This window comes from Ovis aries, chromosome 1 (assembly GCF_016772045.2).
Source record: "Ovis aries strain OAR_USU_Benz2616 breed Rambouillet chromosome 1, ARS-UI_Ramb_v3.0, whole genome shotgun sequence".
NCBI classification, from domain to species: Eukaryota; Metazoa; Chordata; class Mammalia; order Artiodactyla; family Bovidae; genus Ovis; species Ovis aries.
The window spans coordinates 7,204,722-7,225,330 of NC_056054.1; the positions used below are offsets into that span (position 1 = coordinate 7,204,722).

At 49.6% G+C, this 20,609-nt stretch overlaps 1 protein-coding gene across 1 annotated transcript in view; it reads left to right on the forward strand.

Moving 5' to 3' along the window:
* LOC105616273 (maestro heat-like repeat-containing protein family member 2A) overlaps positions 1–20,609 on the forward strand; it is a 57,745-nt gene that overhangs the window by 15,532 nt on the left and 21,604 nt on the right. The window contains exons 11-21 of the mRNA XM_027967386.3: positions 2,007–2,083; positions 3,063–3,182; positions 3,457–3,567; positions 9,344–9,488; positions 10,935–10,975; positions 11,521–11,662; positions 12,374–12,426; positions 12,753–12,860; positions 17,369–17,488; positions 17,658–17,780; positions 18,892–19,044. Coding sequence (XP_027823187.2) covers positions 2,007–2,083; positions 3,063–3,182; positions 3,457–3,567; positions 9,344–9,488; positions 10,935–10,975; positions 11,521–11,662; positions 12,374–12,426; positions 12,753–12,860; positions 17,369–17,488; positions 17,658–17,780; positions 18,892–19,044 — 1,193 coding nt within the window. The remainder of the gene's footprint in view (positions 1–2,006; positions 2,084–3,062; positions 3,183–3,456; positions 3,568–9,343; positions 9,489–10,934; positions 10,976–11,520; positions 11,663–12,373; positions 12,427–12,752; positions 12,861–17,368; positions 17,489–17,657; positions 17,781–18,891; positions 19,045–20,609) is intronic.

Here is a 20,609-nt window from a genome sequence, read left to right on the forward strand (position 1 = left end):
CCTTGACTAGACGGACATTTATTGACAAAGTAATGTCTCTGCTTTTTAATATGCTATCTAGGTTGGTCATAACTTCCCTTCCAAGGAGTAAGCGTCTTTTAGTTTCATGGCTGCAGTCACCATCTGCAGTGATTTTGGAGCCCCCAAAAATAAAGTCAACCACTGTTTCCCCATCTATTTGCCATGAAGTTTTGGGACCAGATGTCATGATCTTTTTTTCTAAATGTTGAGCTTTAAGCCAACTTTTTCACTCTCCTCTTTCACTTTCATCAAGAGGCATTTTAGTTCCTCTTCACTTTCTGCCATAAGGGTGGTATCATCTGCATATCTGAGGTTATTGATATTTCTCCTGGCAATCTTGATCCCAGCTTGTGCTTCTTCCAGCCCAGTGTTTCTCATGATATACTCTGCATATAAGTTAAATAAGCAGGGTGACAATATACAGCCTTAACGTACTCCTTTTCCTATTTGGAACCAGTCTGTTGTTCCATGTCGAATTATAACTATTGCTTCCTGACCTGCATACAGGTTTCTCAAGAGGCAGGTCAGGTGGTCTGGTACTCCCATCTCTTCCAGAATTGTCCACAGTTTATTGTGTTCCACACAGTCAAAGGCTTTGGCATAGTCAATAAAGCAGAAATAGATGTTTTTCTGGAACTCTCTTGTTTTTTTAATGACCCATCACATGTTGGCAATTTGATATCTGGTTCCTCTGCCTTTTCTAAAACCAGCTTGAACATCTGGAAGTTCACTGTTCATGTATTTCTGAAGCCTGGCCTGGAGAATTTTGAGCATTACTTTACTAGCATGTGAGATGAGTGCAGTTGTGTGGTAGTTTGAGCATTCTTTGGCATTGCTTTTCTTTGGGATTGGAATGAAAACTGACCTTTTTCCAGTCCTGTGGCCACTGCTGAGTTCTCCAAATTTGCTGACATATTGAGTGCAGCACTTTTTACAGCATCATCTTTTAGGATTTGAAATAGCTCAACTGGAATTCCATCATCTCCACCTCCATGACCTCGGTTATGTGAAAGAAATCTAGGTGCTCATTTATGCATAAATGAGTTTAGAAGGATACACCTGAACTGTGAAGACTGCTTGTCTTTTAATTTCTCAGTGAACACAGACTAATTTTATAATCAGAAAAAAAGGTTTCCATTTTAGAGATGAGAAACTCTTAAGTGTGGCATCGTCCCTTGGTGCCTGAATTCCTGCCATCTTCCACCCCGACCTCCTTTCCTCTTATTCCTCCTCCTGCAGTGACGTCTAGTAACACCTAGACTTGAGTGTACCAACACCCTGAGTGCCTGACTGTGGTTCTGTCCAAGCCAACCTCTCGAGAGCCTTCTCCAGGCTCTTTCTCACCTCCCTAATCTTCCCCATCAGCCCTCTCTCCAGCACACACACAGCACTCTTGCACACCAGCCCCTGTGTGTTTTAACTTGTGTCACTGCTCAGAGATTTAGTGAGGACGTGCTCTTAGTGTCCACCTTTTACAGGGGAGGAAGCTGAGGCTCAGAGGGGCTGAGTAAGTCCCCGAGGTCACACAGCCGGGCTGTGGTGGAGCCAGAGCCTGAGCGCAGCAGCCTGGCCCTGGAGCCCCAGCCTCTGCAGCTGGGCGCCGCGGTCTCCATGTGTCCGCTGTGTGTCTGGCCCTGTGTGTCCCACTGAGGGAACCACCGAGCTCTTAGGAGGAGACCCTGCCCTCAAGGAGAGTCCACTAGTTTCCAAAGAAAACCATGCGATGCAAAGGCCAAGGGAGTGAGGCATGAAGACGACGACCCCTGGGCTGGGTGGGCGGGCACTGAGAGCACTGGGCAGCTTCTGAGGGCAGCAGCCTGGAGCTTGTGGGGGGAGACAGAGGTTCTCAGGAGGCATGGCATGGATGAGTCCCCGAACCCCTGTCTCCCGTGGAAGGGGGCAGGCGAGGCCTCACCACTTCTGGGCATCTCCTCAGAGCCCAGCCCTGAGGCCAGTGGACCTCCAGGTGGGTTTCCCTCTTTCAGAGCCCAAAATGAACCTCAGGACCATCTACCTGGCCATCCGGGTGGTCAAGAACACTCTCTCCGACACCCGGTCCAAGGTAACAGGGTGGAGAGACCTAGAAAGGGGGTGTGTGCTGGGCCTCTGCAGGGCAAGTGGAGGGAAGTCAGAGCGCCTTCTTCATCAGCTGCAGCCTGCTTGCCCACCCCTCCCCTCTGTGCATGGAGGTGGGGCTGCCTTCTCAAGGAAGGCCCTTTGATGGAAAACCTACCTTCCCAGCCAGTCCTGAGTGGGGCTAGAGAAGAATAAAGCTCCTTGAAGCTGTGGCCCCTCCCCCAAGACCCTCCCTGTCACCAAGAATCTGGAGTTTTTCCTGTAAAGGGTCTCCGACACCACCCTGAACAGAGGAGGGGCCAAACACACCAAGCGTCAGCCCAAGCTGCTTGGCTAGCTAGGTGTTTTGTAAGGTCATTACCACATTTGAGAAAAGCAACTCTGCAAATAAAGGTTAAAAAAACCCACCGTCTTGGCCACTCCAGCCTCGGCCCCCTGGACAATAGCTTGGCTTCTGGACACAGCCCCCGCGGCTGACCCCTCATGTCCTGGGGGTGCAGTTCAGGACGGTGAGGGTTTGCACAAACCAGGGAGAGAACAGGGGCACTCGGCCTTGAGCCTGAGGCAGAGCTGTCTTTAATACCTGGAGGATGTCAGGGGTAGAGGGAATAGGCTTGTTCTGTGTCATCCCCATGTATGAGCTCTGGGGAGCCCGGGAGAAGAATCAGGTGGTTCTCGCTAGGGCTTCCTGAGGAGGGAGCAACTCTACAGAGAAAGCACTGTGCTCATGTCTCTGAAGGGCTTAGATGAGGCTCCTGGGTAGGCCTGCTGCTGAGCAGGGTCCCCTGGATAAGGCAGGCAGAGTTACCTGGATGAGGTGGTGGACAGAGTGGGCAGCAGCTAGGTAGCCCCGGAGACCCCTTCCAGACCACAGCACCCTCAGACCCTAGCTGTCTCGTGTCATGGGGTTGGGTGCAGGAGGCAGAACCTCTAGCGCCCAGCATGTCTGTGCTCTGGCCTCTCAGGTGAGGATGGCCATTCTCCGCATCATCGGGCAGCTGGCCCTGTCCGGCTTCCAGGACAGGATCAAAGGTTGGGGCCTGAAGTATGTGTCTGTGCAGCTGACCTTGTCCACCTACAAACTGGTGAGTGATGATGGAGCAGCTGGGCTTTGGAAATGGTTTCCACTGCATTGAGGAAAGAGCACTGTTCGATGAACCTGGGTGCGTGTACATGCGCACAGACACACACAGGAAGCTGCCAGGGGTCTAGAAAACAGTGAAACATGTGCACAGCTCTGGGCATCTGGGAGACTCAGTGTCTGGGTGTCAAGCCTCTTGCGGGAGAGGAAACCACAGCTGAGCCCATGGCAAGCTCCTGCTGGCCCACAAGCAGGCACTCCTTGGTTCTGTCTTCCAGACCAACCGCAGGGACAACTTTTATCAGAGGGACCTAGAGGAGAAGATGGTCCACAAGGTCACCATGGACACCGTGAAGATCATAACCTCTTCTGTCAGTGGGATGACTAATGTGAGTTGGCCCACTGGGCTGGCCCGCTGGGGCTGATGGCTCGTGTCTGTGCTGTGCTAGGCTGTGAGGGGACGACAGCACAGGCCCAGAATTCTGCACTGTTGCTTCTCCCATTGCCACTACCTGGGAGGATGGGGGGCCCCAGATCTTCCAATTACCTGAGCTTGTTTTCAAGATTCAGTTCCTTGGTGGGCCCTTATTACCTTCACCAGGGCAGTGCTTGGCACACAGTAGGCCTAATATGTATCACTTGACTTATTGCTTGAAATGCATCCATTAACTTAAAGCCCCTCAGTCCAGGCGTGTGTGTGTGTGTGTGTGTGTGTGTGTGTGCATGCGTGCATGTGTATTCAGTCGCTCAGTTATGTCTGATTGATTGTGGCCCCATGGACTGTAGCCCACCGGGCTCCTCTGCCCATAGAATTTTCCAGGCAAGAATACTGGAGTGGGGTGCCATTTCCTACTCCAGAAGATCTTCCTGACCCAAGGATCAAACCTGAGTCTTCTGTACTGGCAGGCAGATGCTTCACCACTAGGGCCACCTGGGAAGCCCATGCATATGCATGCGTGTGTGTATATGTGTGAGTGTGCAAATAAATGATTCTAGGGATTACATCTCACAAACATTCATGAGTTCCAACTGTGTGTAAGTCATCAGGGCACACACAGGAAGGCTCAGGATGACCCCCCAAGTTGTTCACAGGCTTTAGGGGAAACAAGTGTGTCCATTTTTAATTGCATTACAATGTGACATAGCAATAAGATAGGGAAAGTTTACCATGACTGCATATGGAGGGAATCATTGTCTATTAATCGAGGCCATGGGCCAGATGCTCCCATCCAGTGGCAGCTTCTCTTAATTACAGAAATAATAGTTATAGTAATAATAATAATAATGGTTACAATTCATTAATCACATGCGGCAGGTACTGTGCCAGATGTGTAGCAACTAGAGTCTTACTTAATTATCCCAACCACCCTGTAAGGTAAGGTCTGTTGTTATTATTACCTAGCTTTTATAAATGAGGAAACTGAGGCTCAGAGGGACTCATTAAGTTGCTCAAGGATTCTAAGCTGATAAAGAGTGGAGCCAGGATGAAAATGCTCTTTCTTGTTCATTATGCTACATCCCTGGGGGAGCCCAGTAGCCAGGGGTTCTAGTCCTGATCACTAGAACACATCAAGCAACTTCACTTGTTAGTAGCACAGGAGCTAACCCCAAACTCCTAGGGATGGGAGTGGGCCTAAAGGGAATCAGGGTCACTGGGGGTGTTCAGTGATCATCTGGTGAGATGGGAGATGGCAGGGTGAAGCTGGAAGGCTAGAGTCATGGCTGTAAGAATCTGTAGAGTTGTGACATTGAAAAAAAAAAAAAGAATCTGTAGAGAAATAGAACTAGTAGGAGATGTGTGTGTGTGTGTGTGTGTGTGTGTATCTCAAAAATATCAATAAATTCAGATATGCAGACGACACCACCCTTATGGCAGAAAGCAAAGAGGAACTAAAGAGCCTCTTGATGAAGGTGCAAGAAGAGAGTGAAAAGGCTGCCTTAAAACTGAACATTCAGAAAACAAAGATCATGGCATCCAGTCGGATCACTTCACAGCAAGTAGATGGGGAAACAATGGACACAGTGAGAGACTTTATTTTCTTGGACTCCAAAATCACTACAGATGGTGAATGCAGCCATGAAATTAAAAGATTCTTGCTCCTTGGAAGAAAAGCTATGACAGACCTAGACAGCATATTAAAAAGCTGAGACATTACTTTACAGACAAAGATCTTTATAGTCAAAGCTATGGTTTTTCCAGGAGTCATGTACAGATGAGATAGTTGGACCATAAAAAAGGGGGAGTGCCAGAGAACTGATGCTTTAGAATTGTGGTGATGGAGAAGACTCTTGAGAGTCCCTTGGACAGCAAGAAGGTCCAAACAGTCAATGCAAAAGGAAACCAACTCTGAATATTCATTGGAAGCACTGATGGTGAAATTGAAGCTCCAATACTTTGGCCACCTGATGAGAGGAGCCGACTCATTGGAAAAGACCCTGGTGCTGGGAAAGCTTGAAGGCAGGAGGAGAAGGGGACAACAGAGGATGAGATGGTTGGATGGCATCACTGACTCTATGGACATGAGTTTGGGCAAACTCTGGGAGATGGTGAAGGACAGGGAGGCCTGCCGTGCTGCAGTCCATGGGGTCACAAAGAGTCGGACACGACTGAGCAACTGAACAACAACATATATATTGTGCAGTTGTGAAGGCTGGCAAGTCTGAAATTTAGGGGGTAGGCCGGCAGGCTGAAGACTCATGCAGTAGCTGAGGCTGCAACCTTGAGGCAAGCAAACTCTCTTCTTCCTCAGGGAAACCTGTTCTTACCCTCAACGGATTTGATGACAGAATGTGGTCCACTGGAGAAGGGAATGGCAAACCACTTCAGTATTCTTGCCTTGAGAATCCCATGAACAGTATGAAAAGACAAAATGGTAGGATACTGAAAGAGGAACTCCCCAGGCCAGTAGGTGCCCAATATGCTACTGGAGATCAGTGGAGAAATAACTCTAGAAAGAATGAAGGGATGGGGCCAAAGCAAAAACAATACCCAGCCGTGGATGTGACTGGTGATAGAAGCAAGGTCCAATGCTGTGAAGAGCAATATTGCATAGGAACCTGGAATGTCAGGTCCATGAATCAAGGCAAATTGGAAGCGGTCAAACAAGAGATGGCAAGAGTGAATGTCAACATTTTAGGAATCAGCGAACTAAAATGGACTGGAATGGGTGAATTTAACTCAGATGACCATTATATCTACTACTGCGGGCAGGAATCCCTCAGAAGAAATGGAGTAGCCATCATGGTCAACAAAAAGATTCCGAAGTGCAGTACTTGGATGCAATCTCAAAAATGACAGAATGATCTCTGTTCGTCTCCAAGGCAAACCACTCAATATCACAGTTATCCAAGGCTATGCCCCAACCAGTAACGCTGAAGAAACTGAAGTTGAACTGTTCTATGAAGACTTACAAGACCTTTTAGAACTAACACCCAGAAAAGATGTCCTTTTCATTATAGGGGACTGGAATGCAAAAGTAGGAAGTCAAGAAACACCTGGAGTAACAGGCGAATTTGGCCTTGGAATGCAGAATGAAGCAGGACAAAGACTAATAGAGTTTTGCCAAGAAAATGCACTGGTCATAGCAAACACCCTCTTCCAACAACACAAGAGAAGACTCTACACATGGACATCACCAGATGGTCAACACCGAAATCAGATTGATTATATTCTTTGCAGCCAAAGATGGAGAACCTCTATGAAGTCAGCAAAAACAAGACCAGGAGCTGACTGTGGCTCAGATCATGAACTCCTTATTGCCAAATTCAGACTTAAATTGAAGAAAGTAGGGAAAACCGCTAGATCATTCAGGTATGACCTAAATCAAATCCCTTATGATTATACAGTGGAAGTGAGAAATCGATTTAAGGGCCTAGATATGATAGATAGAGTGCCTGATGAACTATGGAATGAGGTTCATGACATTGTACAGGAGACAGGGATCAAGACCATCCCCATGGAAAAGAAATGCAAAAAAGCAAAATGGCTGTCTGGGGAGGCCTTACAAATAGCTGTGAAAAGAAGAGAGGCGAAAAGCAAAGGAGAAAAGGAAAGATATAAGCATCTGAATGCAGAGTTCCAAAGAGTAGCAAGAAGAGATAAGAAAGCCTTCTTCAGCGATCAATGCAAAGAAATAGAGGAAAACAACAAAATGGGAAAGACTAGAGATCTCTTCAAGAAAATTAGAGACACCAAGGGAACATTTCATGCAAAGATGGGCTCAATAAAGGACAGAAATGGTCTGGACCTAACAGAAGCAGAAGATATTAAGGAGAGGTGGCAAGAATACACAGAACTGTACAAAAAAGATCTTCATGACCTGGATAATCATGATGGTGTGATCACTCAAGTGGGCCTTAGAAAGCATCACTACGAACAAAGCTAGTGGAGATGATGGAATTCTAGTTGAGCTATTTCAAATCCTGAAAGATGATGCTGTGAAAGTGCTGCACTCAATACGCCAGCAAATTTGGAAAACTCAGCAGTGGCCACAGGACTGGAAAAGGTCAATTTTCATTCCAATCCCAAAGAAAAGCAATGCCAAAGAATGCTCGAACTACCACACAATTGCACTCATCTCACATGCTAGTAAAGTAATGCTCAAAATTCTCCAAGCCAGGTTTCAATAATACGTGAACCGTGAACTTCCTAATGTTCAAGCTGGATTTAGAAAAGGCAGAGGAACCAGATATCAAATTGCCAACATCTGCTGGATCATGGAAAAAGCAAGAGAGTTCCAGAAAGCATCTATTTCTGCTTTATTGACTATGCCAAAGCCTTTGACTGTGTGGATCACAATAAACTGTGGAAAATTCTGAGAGAAATGGGAATACCAGACCACCTGACCTGCCTCCTGAGAAATCTGTATGCAGGTCAGGAAGCAACAGTTAGAACTGGACATGGAACAACAGACTGGTTCCAAATAGGAAAAGGAGTACGTTAAGGCTGTATATTGTCACCCTGCGTATTTAACTTCCGTGCAGAGTACATCATGAGAAACGCTGGACTGGAAGAAACATAAGCTGGAATCAAGATTGCTGGGAGAAATATCAATAACCTCAGATATGCAGATGACACCACCCTTATGGCAGAATGTGAAGAGGAGCTAAAAAGCCTCTTGATGAAAGTGAAAGAGGAGAGTGAAAAAGTTGGCTTAAAGCTCAACATTCAGAAAACAAGGTCATGGCATCCGGTCCCATCACTTCATGGGAAATAGATGGGGAAACAGTAGAAACAGTGTCAGACTTTATTTTTGGGGGCTCCAAAATCACTGCAGATGGTGATTGCAGCCATGAAATTAAAAGACACTTACTCCTTGGAAGAAAAGTTATGACCAACCTAGATAGCATATTCAAAAGCAGAGACATTACTTTGCCGACTAAGGTCCGTCTAGTCAAGGCTATGGTTTTTCCGGTAGTCATGTATGGATGTGAGAGTTGGACTGTGAAGAAGGCTGAGCGCTGAAGAATTGATGCTTTTGAAGTATGGTGTTGGAGAAGACTCTTGAGAGTTCCTTGGACTGCAGGGAAATCCAACCAGTCCATTCTGAAGAAGATCAGCCCTGGGATTTCTTTGGAAGGAACGATGCTTAAGCTGAAACTCCAGTACTTTGGCCACCTCATGTGAAGAGTTGACTCATTGGAAAAGACTTTGATGCTGGGAGAAATTGGGGGCAGGAGGAGAAGAGGACGACAGAGGGTGAGATGGCTGGATGATCACTGACTCGATGGATGTGAGTCTGAGTGAATTACGGGAGTTAGTGATGGACAGGGAGGCCTGGCGTGCTGCAATTCATGGGGTCGCAGAGTCGAACATGACTGAGTGACTGAACTGAACTGAACTGAACTGATGAAGTCAACTCACATTATCCAGAGTAACCTCCTATACAGATTTTGGACTTTCATCAGATTGCATCAAAATACCTTCACTGCCACACCCAGATTAGTTCCTGATCGAATAACTGTGTGTTCACTCGCCAAGCTGACACAGAAACTGATCATCACAGTTGGCAAGCGCAGCTGGGTTGTCGGCCCAGTGAGCCTCTCTAGGGGATTGGGGGTTAGAGGGAGGGCTGGTCAAAGAGGATGTGCTGGATGCGGGTGGAGTGAGGCCCGCAGGCGTGGCACCGCAGGCTGACCCCGCGCCCCCTCCCTGCCCGCCCCCAGGAGTTCTGGGTGAGGCTCCTGTGCTACATCATGGAGACGGACTACACGGAGGCCCTGACCCCCATCTGCATCAGCCTCACCAACCTGGCCGAACGCCAGCTGCACGCCAAGGACGAGGAGGCCAACGCAAGCAAGAGCAGGCACGGTGGGCAGCCCCCCTGCGCCAGCTGGAGGGACTGGGCAGGTGGGCTGCCCCGTGGCTGGGACGGTTCCCCCTTCTCCAGGAAGCAGCCCAGAGCCCAGAGAGCCAGGCCTTGCCGAAGAGGCCGCCCTTACCAAAATCACAGGAGGTTACAATCGTACACTCTTCCTCTGGCAGCCCACTCCTCTTGTCCCCACCTCCCCCCCAACCTGGCCCAGACCTCAGGTCCTGGCTCAGGCTTCCCCCAAGTGTCAGCTCTCTGGCCCCCATGAGCCCTCTGGAAGGACTGTATATCCCATCCGAGTCCTCTGGAACTACCCCCACCAGGCCCTCCTACTCGCCCCTGATGACGCACTTGTTAGCATCAGACCCTCAAGAAAGGGACTAGACTGACCTACTTACAGGGGACCCTGCCATCCAAGGGGGCTGCTGTCATGGTCCTGGGGCTTTGAGGATGGATGTGTCCACTTTCAGGAGGTGACTGGGAGCCTCACAGGACCCAGCGATGGTGAAGGGCAGAGCCAGCTCTGAGCATCTGGCTAGATCACCCCCTGGTCTACCTCCTGCCCCAACCCTGAGTCTGAGGCTGGCTCCTTCCTGGGTGCCACCCCTCCCTGCAGCTTCTCAGCAGGCCTGCCCCTCCCTCGGCCGCTGGTCCAAATGCTATGAGTTCCTGCTACTCCTGGGCTCCCAGGCTCCCAGAGCCTGCAGAGGGAGGGGAGGGGAAGGGGCTGGTGTCTAGTTACTGTTGGCTCAACAAGGCCAAGACTCACAGTAGGAAAGAAACACTCTCACAGCCAGACGGGTGTGTGCTCCCAAGTGGGCACATCCTGAAAAGAGCACAGTATGTTAACACATATATATATGGAATTTAGAAAGAAGATAATGATGACTCTATATGCGAGACACCAAAAGGCACACAGATGTAAAGAACAGACTTTTGGACTCTGTGGGAGAAGGCGAGGGTGGGATGATTTGAGAGAATAGATTTGAAACATGTCTATTACCATATGTGAAACAGATCGCCAGTCCAGATTCGATGCATGAGACAGATTGCTCAGGGCTGGTGCACTGGATGACCCTGAGGGATGGGGGAGGGAGGTGGGAGGGAGAGTCAGGATGGGGAGCACATGTCCACCCATGGCTGATTCATGTCAATGTATGGCAAAACCACCACAATATTGTAAAGTAATTAGCCTCCAATTAAAATAAATTGTTAAATTGAAAAAAAAAAGGGGGCGCATATTCTCAAACCCAGCCTGTAGCACCAGGCGCCTTCTTCCCGGGACGGCCAGTTGTATTGATGTTCTCTGTGGAAAATCCCCTGTCCTGACCCCTCCTGCATTCTGGGGGGCGATGGGATGCTGTTGGGGCAGCACCTTGCAGGGAGAAGCTCCCCAGGGCACAGGAGCAGGGCAGCCTCAGTATCCTGTATCTTTCTCTCCCCAGTGGACCTGCCTGCGCCACAGAAACTGCTGGCCCGTCTCCTGGTGAGTGGCTCACGGGGGCTGTGCACTGGCCTGGCCCCGTCTGTGTCCTGCGGCGCCCCTCCCATGAGCTCCTAATCCCCAGGGCCTCCAGGGGGAGCATGGAGCTGGATGCTTGGCAGGACAGAGCTTTCCAGCCCCCCGTCGTCCCTCTGGGGAGATGCGGCAAGGGCAGCAGGCTCCCAGATTTCTCTGCTGGGCCTTTGAATGGCCCCAAGCATCTGCAGGACACTGTCAGCAGCCTGCCCTTCCCTGGGGGTCAGCTCTGCCCTGCACCCATGCATCTTCGTCCTTGTGTTGACCCTGCTCCAAGCTCCGTGGAACCCTGGGTGCGGAGGGAGTCTGCGCTCTCGTTTCTCTTTTCCTCTCTTCAGCATCCTCTGCAGGGATGCTCTGATCCTGGGAGTCCTCGGAGCTCTGCTTGAAAGGCCCCATCCTATCCAACTCTCCCTTTATGGGCTCAGACAGCGAGGCCTCAGGTTAGGGTGCACGGGGCCTGGGGCTGCCCAGCCCAGGAGGGGCCCCACTGGAGTCTCGGTGTTCCCCAGGTACTGATGTCATCCCCCTACAAGGGGGAGGGCCGCGGGATCGCCATGCTCAACCTTCTGAAGACCCTGAGCCAGAGCATCGCCCCCTCCATGGCTGACATGTGGGAACTGGAGATCCCGCTGCTGGTGAAGTACCTGGAAGGTGAGATGTCCCGGGTGCGTGCGCAAGCCACCCCCTAAGTGCACATGCCGGGTACTAGACGTGTGGCCTGAGCAAAGGAGCCTGTGGTGCTTGTGTGAGTCCCGCCCGCCTTGCAGTGTACCACTGGGTGCTAGTCTTGTAGCCTGAGCAAAGGAGCCCAGAGTGCCTGTGCGATACCCCACACACACCCCTAGTGTACACGCTGTGTACTAATCACCTGGCTCTGAGCAAAGGAGCCCAAGTTGCGTTCGCAAGCCAGCATCCCGCACCACATTGGTGTACTCGCTGGGTACTAAACATGTGGCCTGAGCAAAGGAGCCTGCGGTGCTTGTGTGAGTCACTCCCCACCCCCCGCCGCGTACCCGCTGGGTGCCAGTCATGTGGCCTGAGCAAAGAAGCTCAGAGTGCGTTTGTGATCTCCTCACACACACCCCTAGTGTACATGCAATGTACTAACCACCTGATCTGAGCAAAGGAGCCCGGGGCGTGTGAGCCACCTCCAGGCAGTGTACCTGCCATGTACAAGTCACGTGGCCTGAGCCAGGGCGCCCAGGCTCCCGGTGGCCAGCGCAGCCTACTCGGGTCCCTGGGAGGGTGGAGAGGGAGTGCGGCGGGTGGGGAGCCCATCCACGGAGGACCCAGCTGCTGCATTTGGGAGGCGGCATGGAGGAGCGGCAGGAGGCAGGAGCGCGGGCGGCCTTCTCTCTGCAGAACACACTGAGTTTACGTGGAACCAGGAGACGTGGGAGGACAAGCTGATTCAGGTAGAGGCGATCCCGCAGCCTGAGGCCGGGGTGGGGGGCGGTGGGGAGTTGAGGAGCCCCTACGGAACACGCTCCCCTCCTGTCAGAAGGCTTGGGGAGCACGAGCAGCCGCAGCACGAGACCCCAGCCTGGAAACCAGGAGCCCCGGAGGCGGCCCAGGGGAGCCCTCCCGGCAGCCCCCAAGCCCGCACAGCACTGGCTCTGGGTCGGGGCTGAGAGGGCGAAGCCATCCAGAGGCCGGGGAAGGCGCTAGAGAGGGACAGTCGCTGCTCAAGGCACACAGCCCTCTGAGCCCTGCGCACCTCTGCCTTCTCCCCCACCCCCAGTTTCTGAGAAACTCCCTCAAGAAGACTCGGGGTTCCAACTGGAGCCTGCGTCTGAGCAAAGAGCTGAACAACCAGATCGAGAGCTTCGACAGCCCCTCCCTGGAGAAGGTTGGTTCCCAGAGGCAGGGCTGTTCAGACAGGGAGGGGACTCCGGGGCCAGGCAGGAGAGCAGGCGCGCCTGAGGCTGTCCCCAGCGCCCCGGGAGGGGAGGCGGCCGCCTGCTCCTGGCCCGCGGGCTGTAGTGTTTTGTTCTGTCTTGTTTTCCCTCAAAAGCCTGCTTTGTTGCAGCTGGGGGCATTTCCCCCCAGTCACCCGCTTCCCCATTCCTCTCACCTCGGCCCCCACCTGCAGTGTCACCCTGCAGAGTCCCTGGCAAGGAGTGAGATGTCTGAGCGTGTTCTGGTAAATAGTGCAAAGGGGGAAGATGACACCGAACCAACCCCAGGACGCCAAAGCGGGAAGATGAGGCCTGGAGGGGAGCCAGAGCTGGGGCTGGGTGGGCGACTCCGCCTGTGGCAGGCGGGGTAGAACAACAGCACCCCTTCTCTCAGACCCTGCCGTACACCCACCCCCATCCCTCCCACTAGTGTCTCCTCCCGCCTCATCCAGCTGCTGGCTCATGACCACCGCATGTTTGTATATCATCGTTAAGGGGTCTTTGCAAAACTATAAACATTGTTGACAATCAGAGAAGGTCTTGACCAAGGGAAAGCATGTTCACAGATTGGAGGGCAATATATTTAAGATGGTGACACTTGCCGATTTATCTATAGATTCAACACGACCCCCACTATAATCCCAGCTGGCTTCCCGCCCCCACCCCCAGAGACTGACAAGGTGATTCTGAAATTCCTGTGGAAATATAAGGGGCCTGGAATAGCCAACACAGTTATGTTTTAAAAACGAACAAAATTGGAAGACTCAGATTTTGCGATTTCAAGACTTCTTGCATCATTACAGTAAACAAGACAGGGTGATACTGGCATCAGGACAGGTAATGGTTTGATGGAATCGAATTGAGGGTCTGGAAATAGACCTCACATTTACTGTCAATTGATTTTCAACAAGAGTGCCAAGACAATTCAGTGGGGAAGGAGTCATCTTTTCAACAAATGATGCTGGGAAGACGTGCATAGCCACTTACAAAAGAATGAAGTTGGGCCCCTTCCTCATACCATACACAAAAATTAACTCAAAATGGACCATATATGTAAATATGAAAAGTGAAAATATAAAATTCTTAGAGTGAAACAGAAATATAAATCTTCATGATCTTGGCTTGAGCAAAGTCTTCTGAGACATAACACCCAAAACACAAGTGATGAAAGAGAAAATAGGTAAATGGGACATCATCAGAGCTAAAAGTTTTGTGCTGAAAAAGGTACCGTCAAGAAAGTGAAAAGTCAACCCACCAAATGAGAGACAATATTTGCAAATCTAGTCCCTGAGAAGGGAATTGTATCCAGAATATATAAAGAACCCTTATAATCAATAATACAATGACAAATAAGCCAATTTAAAAATGGGTGAAGGAAAGATATACAAATGGCAAGTAACCACATGAAAAAGTTTTCAAGATCATTGCCATTAAGGAAATGCAAATCAAAACCGCAAGGCATCACTCCACACTCACAAGGATGGCTGTAATCCAAAAGACAGATAGTAACAAATATTGACAAGAAGATAGAGAAATTGGGACTCTTGATATATTGCTGGTATAAATACAAAATGGTACAGTTTGAAAAGTAGTTTGGCATTTCCTTGAAATGTTAAATATGGAGCTACCTATGACCTAGCAGTTATGCTCTTAATTATATATGCCCAGAAGAAATGAAAACATATGTCCACATAAGAGCTTGTATGTAAATATTCAGAGCAACATCATTCAGATAGCCAAAAATCGGAAAAAACTCAAGTGTTCATCAGTGGATAAATGAGTAAACAAACTGTGCTATATCCATACAACAGAGTGTTATTCAGCCATGAAAAGGAGTGAAGTGCTTACATCTGCTACAGAAAGGATGATCCTTGAAAGCATTACACCAAGTGCAAGAAGCCAGATGCGAAGGCCCACGAATGATATGGCTCTACTTATTTGAAATATCCAGAACAGGCAAATCTAACGAGACAGAAAATTAGACGGGTGGTTGTCACGGATGAGGGGAATGTGGGGTGACTGCCAATGTGTACAGGCTATGGTTTTTCCTGTAGTCATGTATGGATGTGAGAGCTGGACTGTGAAGAAGGCCGAGCGCCGAAGAATTGATGCTTTTGAACTGTGGTGCTGGAGAAGACTCTTGAAAGTCCCTGGGACTGCAAGGAGATCCAACCAGTTCATTCTGAAGGAGATCAGCCCTGGGATTTCTTTGGAAGGACTGATGCTGAAGCTGAAACTCCAATACTTTGGCCACCTCATGCAAAGAGTTGACTCATTGGAAAAGGCTCTGATGCTGGGAGGGATTGGGGGCAGGAGGAGAAAGGGACAACAAAGGATGAGATGGCTGGATGGCATCACTGACTCGATGGACATGAGTTTGGGTGAATTCCGGGAGTTGGTGATGGACAGGGGGACCCGGCATGCTGCGATTCATGGGGTCGCAAAAAGTCAGACACGACTGAGCGACTGAACTGAACTGAGAGATGTTTAAAAAGAATTTTTAGAGAAGTCAACTAAAGTTTTCATTTGTTCAAATATGCACCCTTCATAATAGTATATGTAAAATAGACACAGCATGTCTGTCTTCTGTAGCTAAATGCTGTATACTTGTGGGTGTAACATCTTATCAGATGTCAGTTCAGGGCCCGATGCCCATTTGAAAGAAACTTGTATGTAGTATTTAGTAAGCCAATGCATACAATTCAACCTTATTACAATAACTCACCTAGCTTAAAGCAAAGTAAACAAATGAATAGGGTTTCATTGGCTCAGATAGCTTAAAAAGTCATGACTGGATACAGTGCCTGAAGGAATTTCATCAGGACTCTCCCAGACTCTTCATCACTCAGAAAGGCATCCTCTGGGGGTAGGGGGAGCAAGGCTGCTGAAGCCTCTAGATTTGTAATTCCAGTAGATAGAGTCGTTCTTTCCCCCCAAATAACAGGCAAAACGATCATGTTTCCTATAAACAAACAAAACAAAAATACGACATAATAAAAGAGACCCTATTCAAAGCAGCAACACAATGTAAAATTTGCAACCAAATAAAACTAGGGAATACGTGAAAATGTGGAACCAAGGAGAAGAACCCCAAAGTACAAGAAGGGGCAGAAAGGCTGAAAGAAAGCCTGACCAAACATACACAACCTCTGCTTCTTGGACAGGAAGTCTCCGTTGCTCAGGTGTCCTTTTTCCTCAAGTTAATCTGCAGTACAGGGACGTCCCTGTGGTCCCCTGGTTAGGACTCCGTGCTTCCACTGCAGTGGGGAAGGGTTTGATCCCTCGTCAGGGAACTAAGATCCTGCACAGCAAGTGATGCGGCCAAAAAAAAAAAATCTGCAATGCAATTTACTTCTAATTTCCCAAAAGGGAAATTTGTGGAAATCTGACAGTTTTATTTGACAAGATTATTTCTACGTTTGCCCTAATGAAAAAAATGTAAGAGAATAATAGCCAAGAGCATATTTTTTTAAAAGCTCATTAGAGAAGGATTTGTTCTCCCAGAACAAAGATGTAAGTGAATGAAATGAAATACAGCCATGGAGTGACAGGAAGAATATACTGATGGATATTTTTATAGTCTTAACATGGAATAGAACAGACCTTTATATGCATGAAAAGAATCTTTTAGAAAGACAAAGGAAAAGAAAGAGACCGTACGCTGTGAAAATGAAAATTGTCTGCATGACCAAAAGAAATCAGTATGAATAAAATCAAAAGTGAAATGGGACACTGGGGAAATGGACCACAGGAGTGCTCACTTAAGAAGTGAGCCTAAGGCTATGCTTGGTTTTATTCTTTCCTTTAAGATTTTTTTTTTGTGGACCATTTTTTAGAAGTCATTTTTAAATTTGTGATGGTATTGTTTTTATATTATGTTTTGGCTTTTTGACTGCTTGATTTTTAACCCTGGTTCTACTGCTTCCTGCTAATTTTATTGTCTCAAAATACCTTTTGCCTTTCAGAGTTGTTGTGCAGATTAAGTGAGATAATATATGTCTGTTCTCGTTTTTTTTTTTTTTTTCCAAATATATACACAACATTCTTGTAAACAAAAAATAAGAGAAATAATCCAACAACGGGGAAAGAATACAGGCAGAAATTCCAAGATTGGACCATGAGAAGATGCAAAGATGACTAACCAAGATGCAAACATTCCACCTCTCGTGGATAATATCCTAAGGCAGAGAGAAGGCAGGAGGACAAGTGCTCCTGGGTCTGTTGGTGGGAGTGTAGATTGATGCAGTTTATATAGGAGAGAAACTTGTCCCCTACTCTTGGTAACATGCCTGCCCTGCTACAGCCTAACCTCTTAGATTGGCCTGGATACTTGTTTTTAAAAATACACAAAAGGCATATTTTTAAATCTGGAGGGACGAGTAGAGACCGCCCCTTGGCAGTGACCCCAGAGGGCCGGGTTGGAGGCTTGAAGCTCCCTGTGTCCCTTCCGCCCCGCCAGGGCTTTCTGTACCGGGCCTTGGGCTTCACCCTGGCCACGGGCCTGGAGGCCGACAAGGTGGAAGTGCTGCTGCTGGAGCTGCTGTACAAGACGGACTACAGCAACGACTTCGACCGGGAGGTGCGGGTGCCCCGTGGTCCCCTCCGGGGCTTGGGAGGATGCGGTGTGTGCATGCCTGTGCGTGTGCGCGTGCCTGTGTGTCTATCCGTGTGTGTGGGGGGGGGGGGCGCAGCGCACGGGGTGTCCCCAGCACCCCCGCCCTCAGCCTGCCCGCTGGGTCCTCCCGCAGGGCGTGATCCTGTGCTTTGGCCTGTGTGCCCGGGGCCAGGTGAAGACGGTGCTGGGCGTGCTCCATGACTTTGAAGAGAGGATCCAGGAGTCGGAGCAGTCCTGGCAGATTGGCGCCTGGCGGGTGAGGCGCCCTTGCCCCATCGTCAGCTCCCTGGGGGCCTCTTAGAATGGTGCTCTCAGCCCCCAACCGAGGCTCTTCAGCTCAGTTCAGTCACTCAGTCATGTCTGACTCTTTGCCACCCCATGGACTGCAGCACGCCAGGCCTCCCTGTCCATCACCAACTCCCGGAGTTTACTCAAACTCATGTCCATTGAGTCGGTGATGCCATCCAACCATCTCATCCTCTGTCATCTCCTTCTCCTCCCACCTTCAATCTTTCCCAGCATCAGGGTCTTTTCAGATGAGTCAGCTCTTCGCATCAGGTGGCCAAAGTATTGGAGTTTCAGCTTCAACATCAGTCCTTCCGATGAATATTCAGGACTGATCTCCTTTAGGATGCACCGGTTGGCTCTCCTTGCAGTCTTACTGGAGCTCAATAAGAAACTCCACTCTGTGTCTCCTTCGCCAAAGTGGAGTGGGGAATCAGATTAAGGAGGCCAAGGGCCGGGTCTGGATGCTGTCCGTTCCGTCCTCAGGGCACAGTGCCCTGGGCTGGCTGAGCCCTCAAGGGGCCACCAGCTGAGTCACTGATGCCTCAGGTTTTGGCCTTGGATTGGACCCTTGCCCTGGGGGTCTGGTAGTTTGAATATAGAGAATTGGGAGTGTCCCGGCCTCTCTCCCGGCTTCTCCACAAAGTGGAGCCTGAGACCTGGATTTCTAGTCAAAGCCTGGAGAATGTGGGCTCCCCTGCTCCTCCTTCCATGGTGGGTTGGGTGGCCTCCGACACCTCCTCCCAGAAGAGCTGGGCTGAGGCTCTCTGTTCCCAGTGAATCACCAGCATCCCGGGAGCCCCTGGCCCAGAGCAGGTGCTCAGTAGGCGAAGGCATGAGGGCGTGCACAGCCGCCTCTGGTCAGGGTGTCTGCACAAAGCCCCTGCGGCCAGCAGTCACGGCCATGTCTGACCTGCTCGCACGCTACAGCCAGGGCACAGCGTAGAGCAGGAGCTCAGTAAAGGTGTGCCCGATGGACGAGTACACGACTGAGCAGTTCCGGTGCCCAGGAAACACCTGAAGGGACAGACCCTCTCCCCGACGGCCACAGTGGCTTCTTCCCCTTCTCGTTGGCCTCACAGAAGGACCATCCCTGGAGGCGGGAGACGGTGAAGGGCGCGCTCATGGTGATGTACAGCTGCGTGGCCTCCTACTGCCACCCGCAGATGCTTCTCGTCCACGTGGACAACCCCATCACCACCAAGATCATCCACCACTACTCCAGCAGCTGCCAGGTAACCCTGGGATCCCACAGACACGCCGTGCCCCGATGATGCCCTCCTGAGCCCCAGGCTGGGGCGGGGGGAGAGCCACCCTGCATCATTATCTGGGCACTGCCAGCCCCACGCAGGAGATTCGAGTCCTGGAGTCCTGCCTGTCACTCAGCATTTGGGAAGATCATTGCCCCAGTCTCTCTGCTGCAGGGGGGGTCAGCGGTGGGGAGCAGCCCTTCCCCCATTACTGAGTAGGGGTGATTGTGGGTTGCTGAAGTCATAGGACAAGCCCTTGCCCAGCCCTTTGCACATGCCTTCTCTCACCTCTGCCCCTATCCTGATACCTGACCCCAGGACCTTTCATAAGGGTCAAGAAAGGGGCTATCTTCAGAGAGGCAAAGGGATTGGCTGCTTTCTTGGAAAAGCCAGGAGGAGAAAACTCAGGAAATAAAGGAGAAATGACTTTATTATTACTGTTTTGAAAACTATGGTGAAGTACATGACATGAAATTTGTCATCATAACCACTTTTAAGCATGCAGTTCATTGACATTCAGTTCAGTTCAGTCACTCAGTCATATCCGACTCTTTGCGACCCCATGGACTGCAGCATGCCAGGCCTCCCTGTCCATCACAACTCCTGGAGTTTACACAAACTCATGTCCACTGAGTCGGTGATACCATCCAGCCATCTCATCCTCTGTCGTCCCCTTTCCCCCCACCTTCAATCTTTCCCAGCATCAGGGTCTTTTCCAATGAGCCAGTTCTTCGCTTCATGTGGCCAAAATATTAGAGTTTTAGCTTCAGCATCAGTCCTCCCAATGAATATTCAGGACTGATTTCCTTTAAGGTGGACTGATTGGATCTCCTTGAAGTCCAAGGGACTCTCAAGAGTTCTTCAAAAGCATCAGTTTTTTGGCACTCAGTTTTCTTTAGAGTCCAACTCTCATATCCATTCATGGCTACTGGAAAAACCATAGCTTTGACTAGACAGACTTTTGTTGGCAAAGTAATGTCTCTGCTTTTCAATATGCTGTCTAGGTTGGTCATAACTTTTCTTCCAAGAAACAAGTGTCTTTTAATGTCATGGCTGCAGTCACCATCTTCAGTGATTTTGGAGCCCCCCAAAATAAAGTCTGTCACTATTTCCACTGTTTCCCCATCTATTTTCCATAAAGTGATGGGACCAGATGCCATGATCTTAGTTTTCTGAATGTTGAGCTTTAACCTACTTTTTCACTCTCCTCTTTCACTTTCATCAAGAGGCTCTTCAATTCTTCTTCACTTTCTGCCATAAGGGTGGTGTCATCTGCTTTTCTGAGGTTATTGATATGTCTCCAAGCAATCTTGATTCTAGCTTGTGCTTCATCCAGCCCAGTGTTTCTCATGATGTACTCTGCATAGAAGTTAAATAAGCAGGGTGACAATATCCAGCCTTGATGTACTCCTTTTCCTGTTTGGAACCAGTTCTAACTGTTGATTCCTGACCTGCATACAGATTTCTAAGAGGCAGGTCAGGTGGTCTGGGATTCCCATCTCTTTCAGAATTTTCCAGAGTTTGTTGTGATCCACAGTCAAAGGCTTTGG